This window comes from Passer montanus, unplaced genomic scaffold (assembly GCF_014805655.1).
Source record: "Passer montanus isolate IOZ18808 unplaced genomic scaffold, ASM1480565v1 scaffold43, whole genome shotgun sequence".
In the NCBI taxonomy this organism is placed as follows: domain Eukaryota; kingdom Metazoa; phylum Chordata; class Aves; order Passeriformes; family Passeridae; genus Passer; species Passer montanus.
The window spans coordinates 3,630,750-3,645,770 of record NW_024369151.1 but is presented as its reverse complement, the minus strand read 5'-3'; the positions used below and the strand labels follow the sequence as shown (position 1 = coordinate 3,645,770).

The window sequence follows — 15,021 nt, the reverse complement described above, 5'->3', positions numbered from 1 at the left end:
AGCTGAGGGTTGCCTGGCCAGAAACAGCTCCTGGGAAGGAGCAGCTGGAGCAGCCCCAGGAGTGCAGGGACCCATCAGTTTTCGGGAGGTGCTCTCCAGGCAGAGGTGTGAGGCAGAGGCGGGACTGTCGGACCACGGCTCTTCAGTGTTTGATCTTTCCTAATATGTTTATAATTACACTGCATTATCTTAATTACCAACAGGAGAAGTGGGGGAAGAGAGGGGGAGGGAAAGGAGGGAGCTGGAGAGGCAGGGAAGGTGCAGGGTGATGAGTAACTCACAGCATCCATCCACGGGGCCACGACTGCGGCTGGAGTTGGAAATTGTGCTATTAATACAATGCTTATTCATTTCCCATCATAAAAACATGGAAGCGCATTCCGAATGAAATTAACATTCCGTGACATTTCCCGTAAACGGTGAGTTTGCACACATGAGTGGAGGCAATTAGCTGGGAAGTGACTGAGCGCCGTGACTGGAGAGAGGATGAAGAAGGGTCAGGACAGCCGGTGCCGGGTGGGTGCTGCCGTGGGCTCCGGCTCTGCCCATCCCTTCCCAGCGGGATGGGGATCCTGCCAGCTGCAGTGAGCATGGCAGCTGCAGATGTTCTGTCCTGCTCCATGCAGATGGGGGAAATGGCAAAGCTTGGCAATAAAGGTGAAAAGCAAAGAGTGGGTGCATGTCCAGAAGGGTTTTGGGGTGCCCTGGGGTCCCTGTCCCAACTGCAGGATGCTGTTCTCCATCCCTCCCCACTGCACACCAGCCTTTCCCAGCATCCCTGTTCCCGTCACGCTCCTAAAGCTTTATTAGAACCCAATGGAGACTTTTTCCCAGATTTGTTAAACTACTGAAAACTTCTGATCCTATCAGGACTTTTTTTTTCCCCTGCCTCGTACCAGATAAGGGCTGTGCTGGCTCCGAGCCCGGAGCTGAGGGTGGTGGAGAACAGGGTAGGGAAGCAGTCATCTCATGAATATATGAAGGAGGAAAGTACATTTGTTCAGTTTCCTTCAAAGGAGACATCTTGAATAAAACTTTATCTTTTCTTCTGCTTCCCTCCCCCTCCAATTTGCAATTGAAATCAGACTTTTGCGTATAAAGATCTATTTTTATAGCGACTACTTTATTAATGTATATAATAATCTATTAATGTATTAATAGCTGTGTATTAATAGCTATGTATTAATAGCAGTGCTAAAAAAATGTATACAGCCTATATTTTAAAACTCAACAAAAAGGGCCAGGAGAGAGAATAAAGAAAAAGTCAACATGGAATACAAGGCTGTTTTCAAAATGCTCCTGGGTTCCTCTCTCCCTCTGTTGCTGTGTGTGAGAGCCCCAGTTCATAAAAGAGCTATTTGCAGATCCTCCTTCATCTCTGCTTTTGATGTTTTTTTGTATATATATATCCATATATAGAGATATACATTTGAATAAAACTATATCTATGCAGATATGTTTATGTATTTAAGTAAAACTGATACATGTGTCCTGAGTTGGTTGTGGAATGCAACCAGCAGCTTCCCTGTGTTTCTTGGACACAGTGGCACTTGACATGGACTGCTGGAGGTCAGGGGACCAAAGGGGACAGGCTCTTCTGCTCAAGACAGGTTTGATGGCTGGAGAGGTGAAGTTCACAGTGTTCCTCCTGCCTTTGCCATATTCCTGTGCTCTGTGGCAGGATGTGGCTCCCCAGATGTGTTTTCCTCTGGGTACATGCAAAGCTGTTGTACAAATCTCTCCCACTGTCATCACATCAGCATCAGTGTAATTACCTAATTTTATGCTACTAAAGCTCTGTGCTTTGTGGAGCTCAGTACCTTCAGGGTGGCACTGTTGAAAATCAGTCCACATCCCAGTCTCAGAACAAACACCGTTAGTTATTTCATGCTTCGAAAAGCAACAAACACCCATTATTTAGAGCTGGTGAGAAATCAGGGTTTCCACCATGTGGAAAACTTCCAGTATTGTGAAATTTATGCTTGTTCCAAAATAAGATCAGAAAGTCAATTTCTTGAAATACTTTGTGGAACACAAATTTCTAAAATATTGATCGAGAAACATCAAAATGAGCTTGCTGAATATCAGGGAGTTGATTTGGAGGAAACAATTATAATGTTATTAAACTGGCACTTTCCTGGTGTTCCCGCAGTGTGTTAGGGATGTGATGATGAATTAGACCTTTAGAACCCAAGTCAGTGGTTCCCAGGAGAGTCCCCTGCCCTGTGCCTAGAAAAAGCAGATGTGAAAAATACTGGAAGTAGTCAGTGAAAGGGCAGGAGAGTCTTTGAGAAGAGCCAGTGTCTGAGGTGAGGGGGCTGCGTCCTCCACATGACCGTGCAGGTCAGGAGGTAGAAACCCCACTAACCGTGGCTTCTAATTGTGCCCAAACTTTTTCCATTTAATCCTTGATTGAGTTTGTCTTGTTGCAAAATGCTCAGTTGAGCAGCTCTTGAGACGCTCTGGAGTTATTCCTCTCCCTGAAACTCTGGGAGCGTTGTGGCCACTGTTAATATTGAGGGATCAATAACTTGCCTTCTGACAGCCACAAATCAAAGAGAGGAATGGGAAAACCAGATGTTTAAAAACCTGTATTTTATAAAAATGTGTTTTAGTCCATGCCTGGTGTGGGAAGCTCTGATAAAAGCTGCTGTTGCCTTGCCAGTTGTCCTCCTGCAGCTGTGGGAGTGCAGGTGCTGTGTGAGGAGAGCACGGGTGGTTGTGGCTCCAGTAAAAGAACCTTTAAGCCAGACACCAAAGACTTTAAGGCTCATGGAAGCTGGCACCTTTGCAGACCATAAACCTCACTGTTCTGTTTTAATAAGATGCAAACCCCAAGCTGTAGGACTGTCCAGCTCTCCCACCACCCAATGGCACCATGAGGTTTGCGCCTGGTTTGGGGAGAAGCTGCTCCACTGAGGTCCTCAAGGCCACGTCTGAGGACTGAAACACTTCAACAAATCTGAGAGCTTTTTCCTGAGAGCTAAGGTGTGTTTCCATCACTGCCTGGCCTTCCTGGCTGGGAACAGGTTGCACAGTCAGAGAGGCTTTGTAGTGCCTAGAGAATGTCTTGGAATAGTGGAGACAACACCCAAGCACAGCTGGTGGGGGCTCACAAATAGTTCATCTCTCCAGTAGGGTTTGTGAGTGGTTGCACTGATCCAGGCCTGGGACTCTGAGATGGGGAATCCCTCCTGGCATGGTGAGGTCCTGCTTGTGGCATGTCCCCAGAACAGCCCCCCATACCCACCCAGTGTGTCTGGGAGGGTGAAGCTCTCCTGGCTGTGCTGGAATGAATGCTGCTGCTTCCCATCTCCATTGCAATGTATTTTTACCCAAACATTGCTCATATTGTTCAGCTGATGACTACTTTTTTTGTTGTTGTTGTTGTTGTAATTTTTAAGCCAAACAACATATTTTCCCACTGCAATTTGTGCCAGCAGAAAGGAAGGAGGAGAGAATGGCTTTGGGTAGGAATTGTTTTGTGGGAGACTTGCAAACGAATAGGGGAGCCATAAGGAGAGCAAATCACTTTTCAAATAGAATATGGGGGTGGACAGGAGGGAGGTGTTCGTCAGGAATGTGTGCTGTGCTTTGCAAAGGTAGGGTGACCTTCAGCTGTGTCCTTAAAGTGCTGCCAGAGAGGGAAGCTGATTTTGTGGGGGCTGGAGAGCCTCGTGATTCCCCTGCTCCTGGGGGGAGATGGAGTTCATAGCCTTGTGCCAAACCTCGGGGTGGATCCCACCACCTCTGCCAGGCTGGATGGAGAATCTCTCAGCACAGTGACGAAGATGTGAGCTCAGCAGCCCGGGTGGATTTATCCTGGAAGCTGGGGAGGGGAGAGAAGGCGTTTGGCAAGCTGTGCTGGAGGGGAGGACGGTGCTGTCGCCTCTGGAATATGTCATGTTTGGGCAGTGCTGGGAGGAGCTGGTGCCTGGGCACTGCTGACGTGGCTGTGTCGTGCTGGTCGTGCTGGGGAGCAGCATGTGGGAGCTGTGGAGGTGCCAGGAGTTGCTGGCTGACTCCCCATCAGCACAGGCAGTCCAGTGGGGCTTGCAGGGTTGTGTAGGATGGAACAGTTCACCTGGAAGTGAGCTATAAGGGTCATTTAATCCAACTGCCTGACCAATTCAGGGCTGGTCTGTACTTAAAGCAAATTATTAAAGCCACTGTCTACCCCACAGCAGTGCTTCTTCCCATCCTTTTCTGACCAGCTGGAATCTCCAAGGGCTGCTGTGGGGAGGCCCAGAGGACAGTTTGGTTTGCAGTGGCCTGTCTGTCTCGTGGATGTGATGAACAGCCCCAGCAAGTGCTGTCTCATTCCATTATGGTGCAGTGGTCTCTTCTCTCTCCCTTTTGGCACTGCTGGCAGTGCATGAAGGGCTCTCCCTTCATCCTTCACCCCTCATGCTCAACACAGTTGAAGCTCTGCTGTCTTTCATTTGTCACTGAGGGTTTTTGCCTATGCTGCCCACCCATGCCAAACTCTTTCTGCTGACATCATGTCAACAAGGGTCTTTTCTAATTTCTCATTTTCCCTTCATTCATTTGTTTTTCTTTCCCCTTCCTTTTTTTTTCCTCCCCTGCTTTACTTTTCTCTTCTCCCTCCTGATTCCCTGTCACTGAGGGTTTTTGCCTATGCTGCCCACCCATGCCAAACTCTTTCTGCTGACATCATGTCAACAAGGGTCTTTTCTAATTTCTCATTTTCCCTTCATTCATTTGTTTTTCTTTCCCCTTCCTTTTTTTTTTTTCTCCCCTGCTTTACTTTTCTCTCCTCCCTCCTGATTCCCTTTCCCCAAACCCCTGAGCTCAAGGGCACAGAGAAGCCAACGATCTACTGGCACACCTGTGAGTGAGCTGCACCAGCCCTTTGCTCCCAATTCCTGCAGTATTTGTAGCATCAGCCCAAACGGCCGAGGGACCCCCTGTCACTGAGGGTTTTTGCCTATGCTGCCCACCCATGCCAAACTCTTTCTGCTGACATCATGTCAACAAGGGTCTTTTCTAATTTCTCATTTTCCCTTCATTCATTTGTTTTTCTTTCCCCTTCCTTTTTTTTTCCTCCCCTGCTTTACTTTTCTCTTCTCCCTCCTGATTCCCTTTCCCCAAACCCCTGAGCTCAAGGGCACAAAGAAGCCAACAATGTGCTGGCACACCTGTGCAGAGCAGTGAGCTGCACCAGCCCTTTGCTCCCAATTCCTGTGGTATTTGTCACATCATCCCAAACAGCCAGTGGCTGAGGGACCCCCCTCCCCTCCTCTTGGTGCTTGCTCCACTGACAGGTGTGGGAGCAGCTGCCTCAGGATGGCTGTGCCAGCATGGTGGCCAGATGGGTACAGTCACCACGGTCCCATCAGCACAGCAAGGGCCCTGAGACTGCTGTGACCTCGCTGAAGGCATGGTCTCCTCCTCCTCCTCCCTCTGTGCTCTCCTCCTGGCCTCCTTTTGGTAAATAAGCCTCAGCTGTGCAAGCCACCCCAGAGCTCCCTGCTCCACCTCCATGAGTCCTGTGTCACACAGCCCCAAGGTCTGGATAACTCTCCATCTGTTCAGGGGAAGCCCTGCCACGCATTCTGCTGGGCAAGGGAGCTGCAGGGTTGAGCTTCCCTCTGTGAACATGGCAGCAGGAGGCTGAGCCACCCCAGTGCTGCCACAGCATCCTTCCCTGGCACATCAGGGGGATGTGTGCTGTGGGGATGGAAGTGGGTGCTCTTTGGAGACCTTTCTCTGCTCTGGATATATTTTTTCCTCCTGTGATGCTGGCTGCTGGGGCATCTGACACTGCAGGATTCAGCTCTGCCTACCGTAAACGTTGGGGGCTTTGGGGAGCTCTGTCTTTGATCTGTGGTTCCTGGGGGAGCCGGTACTGGAAAATTCAAAGACATTACACAGCTGGTCCCTTAGCTCCCTCTCTTTCTGTAGCTTTCCTGAAATGGTTCCCACTGCTGGCACTTAACTCAGGCAGGGGGTTTGATCCTTGTTTCTCTGTTGCCTGATGTCGCTGGGTGGATGCTCTCCCTCTGTCTCCCAGTACTGGGTTGAGGGATCCTCTCCAGAGCCATCCCAATCTGCTCTCTGGTTCTCCCTCTCCCAAAAGCCCCAGCAGAATTCAGAACCATGTCTGCAGCCCAGAGAGGTACAAAAGCACCCTGGGGAGGCTGAGGACATCACCTCATCACTTGTGGGTGTCACAGCACATGACACAGTTGAGACAGCCATGATACACAGGGTATCACCATACAATTTCAAAAAGCTTCAACCCATACAAAGTAACCTCATACCTCCTCAGAATGCTGCAAGTGTCACCCTTCTTGTCCTTCAGCCCAACCTTTTATCCCCCTCGTGCTCATGCACTGCCCCTGTGTGCCCTCTGTTCCTTTGGTGGTTACTCAGCACACCTGGGCATCCCAGGGCTCGTTGCTGTCAGTGCTGCTCACAGCTGTGCCACGGGGGATGAGGCTGGGCCAGCCCCACCCCAACCACCACAAACTGTGTCCTACATGTGGGATTTAGGGACAAGGAAGGGAAGCTGCTGCATGGCCTGGTGTGGCACTGGGTGCTGTAAAAGAGTGGGTTGGCTGAACTGGAGTCAGTTGGCTACTTTGTGAGGAAGAAAGAGTTAGTGCTCTGAAGAGCTGCCCATGACAAAACACCAGGAAGGAATGAAACTTTTGTGATAAGGAGGCAACAGTATGGAACTTTTGCAATATAATACCAACAGGTAAGCAGCACGGAGAACACAATTTCTGTAAACTTACAATTTTCTAGTATGGGTGGCTTTGGTAAGATCTGAAAAATGCCGGATGGGTCCCTGTGGGTGAAGTCAGAGGTTCTTGGCAGAGCTCTTGCTCCAGCTTACACAAGGAAAGGTTTAATGGGGCAGAGGGGACACGGTGGCCCTGGCGCTTTGTAACCACAGCCCCTTTGCTGGTGTTGCAGCTCCCGAGGTGACGCAGGAGACAGTGGAGTCGCTGATGCAGAAGTTCAAGGAGAGCTTCCGCACCAACACGCCCATCGAGATCGGGCAGCTGCAGCCCGCGCTGCGCAGCACCTCCGTGGGCAGACGGAAACGCCGCAGCCGGCCCCGAGGTACGTGGTGATTGCTGGCTCCCCGTCACTGAAGGGAATGAAGGAATCTGATTCTGTGTTCTTAGAAGGCTCATTTATTATTTTATGGTCTATATTATATTAAAGAATACTATACCAAACGATACTAAACTATAATAAATAGAGAAAGGATACAGACAGAAGGCTAAAAGATAATAATGAAAAACCCGTGACTCTCTCTTCCAGAGTCCAACACAGCTTGGTCATCATTGGGCAATCAGTAAAAAACAATTCACATGCAACCAATGAAACATGCACCTGTTGGTCAACAATGTCCAAACCACATTCCAAAGCAGCAAAACACAGGAGAAGCAAATCAGATAATATAATTTTCCTTTTTCTCTGAGGCTTCTCAGCTTCCTAGGAGAGAAATCCTGGCAAAGGGATTTTTCCAGAAAATATAACAGTGACAGAGGTATGTGGCCACGGTGCCTTAGGATTTGAGCTTTTATGTTTTACAAATCCTGTACCGAGTTAGTGTATGACTCTAAACTCCATATGAAGTGTTAGCAACTGTCTTCGTGTTTTGGTCAGACAAAGAAATCCTTCTAAGCCTGAGATCCAAGGACACCCTTCTGCGTCAGACCACAAAAAGTACAAACAAAAGTGAATTGGGGGTGTATTGGGGGTGTATGACTTCATCACCTGAAGATGTAATTAGAGGATTAATCCCTGATATGCAAATAGACCAAATTTATATCTGTCTGAAAAACTCGTGACCACTGTCCAGCTTGGGTGCAGCCTCTGGGAGGCTTCTGACTGCCCAAGGTGTAGCTGTTGAAGGCCTTTAATAAATACCTATCACTGAAGGGGTACTGTGGACAGCCAAGGGTGATACAGAGACTCCATCATCAGAAGGCATGAAAAGACACTTTATTATTAGAAATCTACAGTTCTTACAGAAACAACAGTGGACCTAAGACCTGATTGGCCTTTAGGAATCTTCTCTCACACTATTGGTGAACTATAAATAGCACACCCTGGAGAATCATATCTATAAACAATGGTTACAGAAAGTGAGATAATAATTGTTTGAATTCTTCTCTCTAAGTTTCCCACGGCTTCTAAAATCCTGGGAGAGAACTATGTCTCTCTCTGTTCAGAGGATATGTAATTACTACAAATACCTACCTTTATTGTCTTCATCTTGTCTAGCCTCTGTTCTAGGTAGCCACAGCAAGGCATCAGCCATGGCCAGAGGAGCTTGGCTGGGGAGGAAGGTGGGAGCCTCCTCACCCTCACTGCTGAGCCTGGGGACACCAGAGCTCCTCTGTGGTGGGATGAGAGAGGGACAAAACCCACACAGCATCCTCTGGGTGGGCTGGTGGAGGTGCCTGTGAGTTGTGTCACATTGTGTCCGCTCCAGGGGATCCTGCTGCAAGCCCAGAGTCCCTGTCAGCTGCCCCAGTTGAAACACAATGAAATAATTTCTTGTCAGGTTTTAATTTCATGAATGGGTGAAATTCATTTTGGCTGTCACTCACATTATTGGGACATCTCTTCTTTCAGCTTTCCCAATGCTTGGGGGCTTTAGGGGCTGCACAGAGAGTGGGAGCACAGCATTCATGGATCTAAAGGCTGTACCACACAAAGGCTGTGCCTTTTGAGGTCCAGGTCTCCATCTCTGGAGGAGGAGGAGATATCAGATGCCTTCAGGGGTGATGGGGATGAAGGTCCCTTGGACAGTGCAATGAGGGTCTTTGTGTCAGCTCTGGGAGCTGGGAAGGAAATACTTTTCTTTCTGTTTACTCTTGGTTTTGTTTTTCATTTATTTATGAGTCTGAAATGCGATCTTTTATTCCTGATATGTTTTCCTGCGATACAGGCCTGGAGAGGGCTTTTTTTTATTATAGCTCTGCCCATAAATTATTTACTTAGTGTGAAGAAAATGTTCTGACTCTTTAACTGGCTTAAATTATTTGTTTTGTTTTCTAGTAGTTATTCAAATGCATGTCTCTGGATTTTAGTGTGGGTGCTTTGGGGTCCACAGGGACTGTCAGGGAAAGTTGCCCTGATTCCCTGCTCCAGCCTATTTTCTTTTTTCTTTTTCTTTTTTTTAATTTTTTTTTTCTTAATTTTGTTTTTACTTTCTTTTGTGTGTGTTTTTATTTCATTTCTGAACTGGAGGTAAGAGGCTTTTTGGTCACTAATGGAACAAGTCAGTTAATCCTTGCAGCTGGGCTTAGGAGGAGACACAGTGCCCAGCTGCAGGCAGAGCCTCTGGCTGAGTGTGAGCAGAGTGTGGCCCTGAGCCAGCCTGGCTTGTCCCCAGTCTCTGGAGACACCCCCACCCCATTTCCCACCTCCCCAGGGTTTCTCTGCCTGTTAGTGACCGTGGGAAGTCAGTGGTTATCAGGACACGAGCACCCCTCTCCATCTCTCCTCACTGGTTTCCTCAGTATGAGAAAATGAGATTGTTTTGTGCCCAGAGTCTGTGAGGAGTCAGAAGCCTTTGGCAGAATGTACCCCATGGGCTTCAAGAGGGGACTCTGACTCTCAGTGTCTTCAGCCATGGAGATCCTTCACAAGCACAGCCTAAAGAAGAGATTTTAAGCTCTCAGTCCTCAGGAATCCCCCAAAAGCCAGACAGTCCCAATGTCTCCAGTAGAGATCTTGCTCTGCACAGCCCCATCCCATCCATCATTTTTTCCTCTTAATTTAAATATCTTTTTCCTTGTAGAGGTGGTGGCTGGGTGCTGTTGCTGGGCTGATCCATGCCTTTCCCTGCCCATTCCCTGGCTTCTTCTGTGTTGGAGGTTTTGTTTTTACAGCCTGTGGTTACCTGTGCCTCCGGCAGGCAAGTGGCTGAAGTGCAAACAGCCCTTCAGGGTAAAGGATGAGACCACAACTCGGGATGTTTACATTTTCCATCCAGTTGCAAACATAAGCCCTTTGCCTCATTAATCCATTGCAATCCACAAGAGTTGTTTTTTCCTCCCCCTAAATGAAATTGTCCATTTGGGATACATTCATTTCCTTCTAACGGCCTCATGACAGTTCCACTGATGGGGTTTGCATCCAACTTTGTTTCTGAGTAGTGACAAGTCAGCCTGATGGATGCATGTGTGTAATTATTTTCTTGTGGTTTGATTTAATTAATGTTTAACCTCATCAAAGCCCTACAGTTGGAGCACTCTCCCTGCAGGAAATGCACATAGCAGAAGGATTTCCTCCTCTGTGGAAAGGCTCTGAAAGGGTTTGCGAGTGTTACTGCTTCAGGATGGGATAAACCATCCAAACCTGATCCCCAGCCCAAGGGAAACAAATCAGGGATAAACTTTGCCTTGCTTTACTTCCCAGGTCTGAGTGTGCATAAGCTGCTGCCCATTGCTCCTCATTAAATCTGATTTAGCCCTGAGTGTTTCCAGCAGTGCTGGGAAAGGTGCTGTTTTCCCAAGTAGATTGACTTAAAAAAAAACCCAAAAAAAAACAACAAACAAAACAAACCACCAAACCACACCACCCTCTCTATTTACAATGCCGTATAACTTTATTTTGTCTAATGACTCTTTCATACAACGTTTCTCCCTAAACACTTCTATGGAGTGAAGCACATCCAGAGCTTATAAATAATTGAGGGAGAGCGAGGATGGAGAGAGCCGAGGCTGGGAGGGCTGGGCTGGAAGGAAGAAGTCTCTGCTGGGGACTAGCAGACCTGGAGGGAAGGATGCTGCATTCCAGAGCGTTTATTGATCCTGAAACGCAGCCCCGGAGCATCCCAGCCTGGCTGCCCCAGAGCCGGGAAGCGATGCCCTGGGGAGAGGCAGCAGGGCAGGGGCTGAGCTGTGGCTTTGGCTGAGGGACCGAGCTGTGTGCCCAGCCCGGGCTGGGAGCTGGCCCTGGGGGTGGCTGCTGTGCGCAGAGAGGGGGTCTGGTGCCCTCTCCTGGGGCAGGGCTTTAAAAACACTCTGGATTTTGGAAGAAATAACCCATCATGGTCCTTCTCCTGAGACACGATGTGCTGCCTGCAGGGGATGCAGCTCTTGTGGTCTGGAGGTCTTGGCTGTGCCCTGAGTTAGCCAGAGGTCCCTGAGGGAGGAGCTGGGGCTCAGCTGGGCTCATCCGTGGTCCTGCTTTTGCCAGGACACCTCTGCTTTCACCTTGCCCTGTCTGAGTGTCCTGTGGTGTCTGTGGAGCATCACATGTTGCTGGTGAGGCTTTTCTGGAGTTCACCTGGGGGCTTTCACCTCACCTGAATCATGATATCATGCCCAGCTCTTTGAGTTGGTCCTTGGTGAAAATAAAGCTGTGCAAGGGCTGCTGTCTGGGGTCAGCATGATCCCAGTTTTTCACAGTGGAAGCCCATGGAGCTCTCACCTGGCTGCTGCACCTCCTGCACTGGTGGTGTTTTGTGTGGAGACAGAAGGAAGAGGGAAGATTGATGAGGAGGAAGAGTTTTCTTCAGCTGTATGTGAAGCCAGTGTGTGTGAACATACCTCTGCCACAGGGTGGTTTGTTTTAAAGGCCTTTTTTCTTTATACTTTTATGGGTTTGGTGTTGACTGGGTAAGTTTCAAAAGGAAATGTTTGAGGTTTTTTTTTCTTCTCCTTAAATCTGCATCTAATTTACCTTTCTATGATAAACTTGGGGTTTTTGTTTTTGTTCCCCCACCCGTTTTCTGGCGCTCTTTTCGGGGTTAAATTAATTGAACTGAAAATTTCCACGTAGCTCATTGTATTGTCCTGCCAGCTCTTAATGCATGGACTTTGCTGCTGTGCTGGGAAGGGCATTCCTCACCCAGTTTCTCCTGGGAAGCCTGGGAACAGAGGGCCTTGTTCAACCCCCAGAAGGCAACACTGCATGGGGTGAGTGAGCATGGAATGGGGTGAACCCAACATGGTCGATGAGGGAAGTTGTGTGTCTTGAATTCTGTGGTATGTGCAGGGGATTTGCCCTTTTTCTGGAGGAAAAGGATGTGGAGAATCTTTTTTTCCATTGATAGTGGCTGCAGGGCAGAAAGATCACAGAGATGTCACCCAAGGTGGCACCGCCAGGGACAAACTAAGCTTCCACTTCCATTATAACATCCAACTTTGCAGAATTAAGTAGCTGAGGTCAGCTTGGCCTCAGATAGGAGTTATCCAAACAGCTACTGTTACTTATTTCTTTATTTTAACTCAGTTTTGATTCCTTTTACATCTCTAGCTCTTTCCCTGAGATGTTCTACGACCTCCTGGCTTCAGGGAAAGGATTAAAAATGTCACGTTTGTTCTTTATTTCCTCTTTAAAGGCAAAAATCTCACTTTTAAAAATATACATGTGGCTTCAGCTAACAAAAAGTCGTTGGGGATAACTCTGGTTCCTGAATTTTATTTCCTTATCCCCACTCTGCATTAACTGGACTATCTTTAATTACACCATAACAAGGTGTTTGCCTTGGCACCCCACCTTGCTCCCCACTAAATTAATGCTGCACTCAGAACAAGCGCCCTGCCCCGGCGCCTGCCTGAGCTGAGATCTATTTGAAGGGATTAACGAGCTTGTAAATCTGCAAACAGGATTAGAAACAAGAGCATCTTCCTTGAGCTCCCCTTCCCTGCCTGCCCCACTGCCTGCTGAATGAGCTGGGCAGGAGATGGGTTGGGTGAGGAAGGGTAGCTTTGTTTTTTCTCCGGTCTTAAAAGCAGGAGTAAACTGGGTGTAAAGAGGGTGTACCTCCTTGTGAGAGCTGCTGGAGAGAGTTGCCAGTGCATTACTGATACTCAGCCCTTCGAAATTGCCATTTCCCTGTTCTCTGGAAACTAAAATATCTTAATCACTGCAATCGGTTATAAACTGGAATAAGGTGCTTTTAAGCATCTTATTCCAGTTTATAACCAATTGCAGTGATTAGGATATTTTAATTTTCTGATACTGGGTGTTTTTCTCCCTCTTTTTGAAGGAAAGGGAATGTTAGCAGGCAGGACTGCTTGGCTTTACCTGCACACTGTCCTTGTTCATCAGTAATTGCTCGTGGGTGCTCTCTGCCATGAGCATCCTTGGCCCCATCATGTTTATGCTCAGCCCCGGGCCCTGGTGAGCAGCCTGTGACCCAGGCTGGTAATGGACCTGCAAAAGGAGGCATTGCCCCAGTTGTAAATGCCTCACTGGGCTAATTTGGTCAGATTTTGGGGCCAGTTAAACATGAAATTAGGTTCGTGGCAGGATTACTTGAGGATTAGTGTCCCTGTGTCCTCCAGATTGCCTCAACTGGGTTCTGAGATCCTCAAAACCACCACTGAGATGTGGTCCAGCATCCTTGATGGCACGAAGGTGTAAAAGCACCTCCCTGGCAGCCGTGTGTGTGCCCCAGGCTCGTGCTGCCAGGCTGACCTCTGGCACTGCATGTTGGGGCAGAGGAAAAGCTTCCTCTGCGGGCTGGGGACCTGCGCCGGGTCTCACCACTGCTGTATTTATACATCCTGCTCAGTGCTGGGTAATCAGAAAATGCAATATCGCTGTCACCAGCTCTCTGAAGACATCCAGCCTGAGTAATTTAACATGTCAGCTCCATCCATCACGGAGACGCAGCCGGCACACAAACGCAGAGTGGCCGGAGGGGGCTGGGCCGGGGGCTGGCACAGCAGCTGCTGCCTGTGCCAGCTGCCTGGTCACCTCAGAGGGGTGTGACAGCACAGAGAGCACCACGTCGTGCCTCTGTCCACCCCAGCCATCTGCCTGTGCAAAAGGGGCCAGTTCTGGTGCATGGGAAGGTGACAGAGGGATGTCCTACCTGCACAGGCAGCATCCAGCTCCTCTCCCAGGCAGGGGCAATGGCTGTGCTGAGCTCTCAGCAGTGGGGGGGCTCTCTCATAGCTGGTGTCTGTCCCCCAGCCCTGGCCACTGCAGCAGCCCCTGCTCAGTGAGAAGGGGATTTGCAGCAGGGCTGCAGCCCTGGCTGGTTGCCCAAGAGCCTGCGTTAGAAGCCCAGGTTAATTAAGATTTTCCTCACTCATGCAAATAAGTCTTATTAGACTTACCACTCTGCTGTGTCTCTCAAACCCCTTGGTGTGGGTGCATCATGTTTTTTGTGGTGTTTGTGGCTGAAGAGGGGCTGATGATGGGTCATGGTTTGGGAGCTTTAAACCCCCCTGCTGCCCAAGCACTAAATGCTGCTGTGTGCAAGCACTGACCCTTCCTGCTGCTTCCAGGAGGAAAGGAGCCAGCAGAGCCCCTTCCTGCCCTGCTGCTGAGACTTCCCTGGAGGGCACTGCCCGGCCAGGTCAGGGCATGGCCAGGGCAGCAGCCACGTGCCGAGCTCCTGGCGTCCCTCTGGCTCCTGCCAGCCACCTCTCATCACTGTGATTAAGGATTTCAGAGGGCAGAAGGCACCGCTCATTTTCTGTTCTCCTGCCAAGAAATGGGGAAATTGTGCTGCTGCCTAGAATAAAAGATTTTTTAAAAACAGTAAAATATTTTAATGGCAGTTTAAAGGGCCACTGTCAACCCCCAGAGGCCTCTTTGCTTTAAGCTCTGCAAAGATTGAAGGACTTCTGCCAATTAGAGTCTGTGGTGCTTTTTAAGTATCCATTGCTTCTTGGTGGGTCTGGGGATGGAGCCAGCTGGGCTCCTGCTGCATCCCACACCATATCTGGAGAGGAGGAGGCCGGGTGAACCGTGAGCCAGCCCTGCTCCTGCCATCCTGAATGCTGCTGTCACAGCAAACCAGGGAAGCAGATGGGCCAATTGGGTGCTGAGGAGCAGGAAAAACACTCAGGGGGGTCATGTGTGCCCCCTAAGGGCTGTATTTCCCCTGTACTATTTGTCCTTGCTAAAATTCACTGCATTTCATCATGCAGGTGTCCTTGGGGAGACCAGCTGCCACACTCAGGGGTTTTCTTTGTAAATCTCTTGAAATAGATTTGTGCTTTTATTTCTGAGGGTAGGAAGTGTCTTCTTACATTCACATCACTATGGACACTGTGGGGTCTT

At 49.0% G+C, this 15,021-nt stretch overlaps 1 protein-coding gene across 3 annotated transcripts in view; it reads left to right on the top strand.

Moving 5' to 3' along the window:
- ASTN2 (astrotactin 2) overlaps nucleotides 1–15,021 on the top strand; it is a 323,200-nt gene that overhangs the window by 90,186 nt on the left and 217,993 nt on the right. For all 3 annotated transcript variants that reach the window (XM_039720164.1, XM_039720165.1, XM_039720166.1), the window contains exon 4: nucleotides 6,943–7,092. In XM_039720164.1, the coding sequence (XP_039576098.1) occupies nucleotides 6,943–7,092 (150 nt within the window). The remainder of the gene's footprint in view (nucleotides 1–6,942; nucleotides 7,093–15,021) is intronic.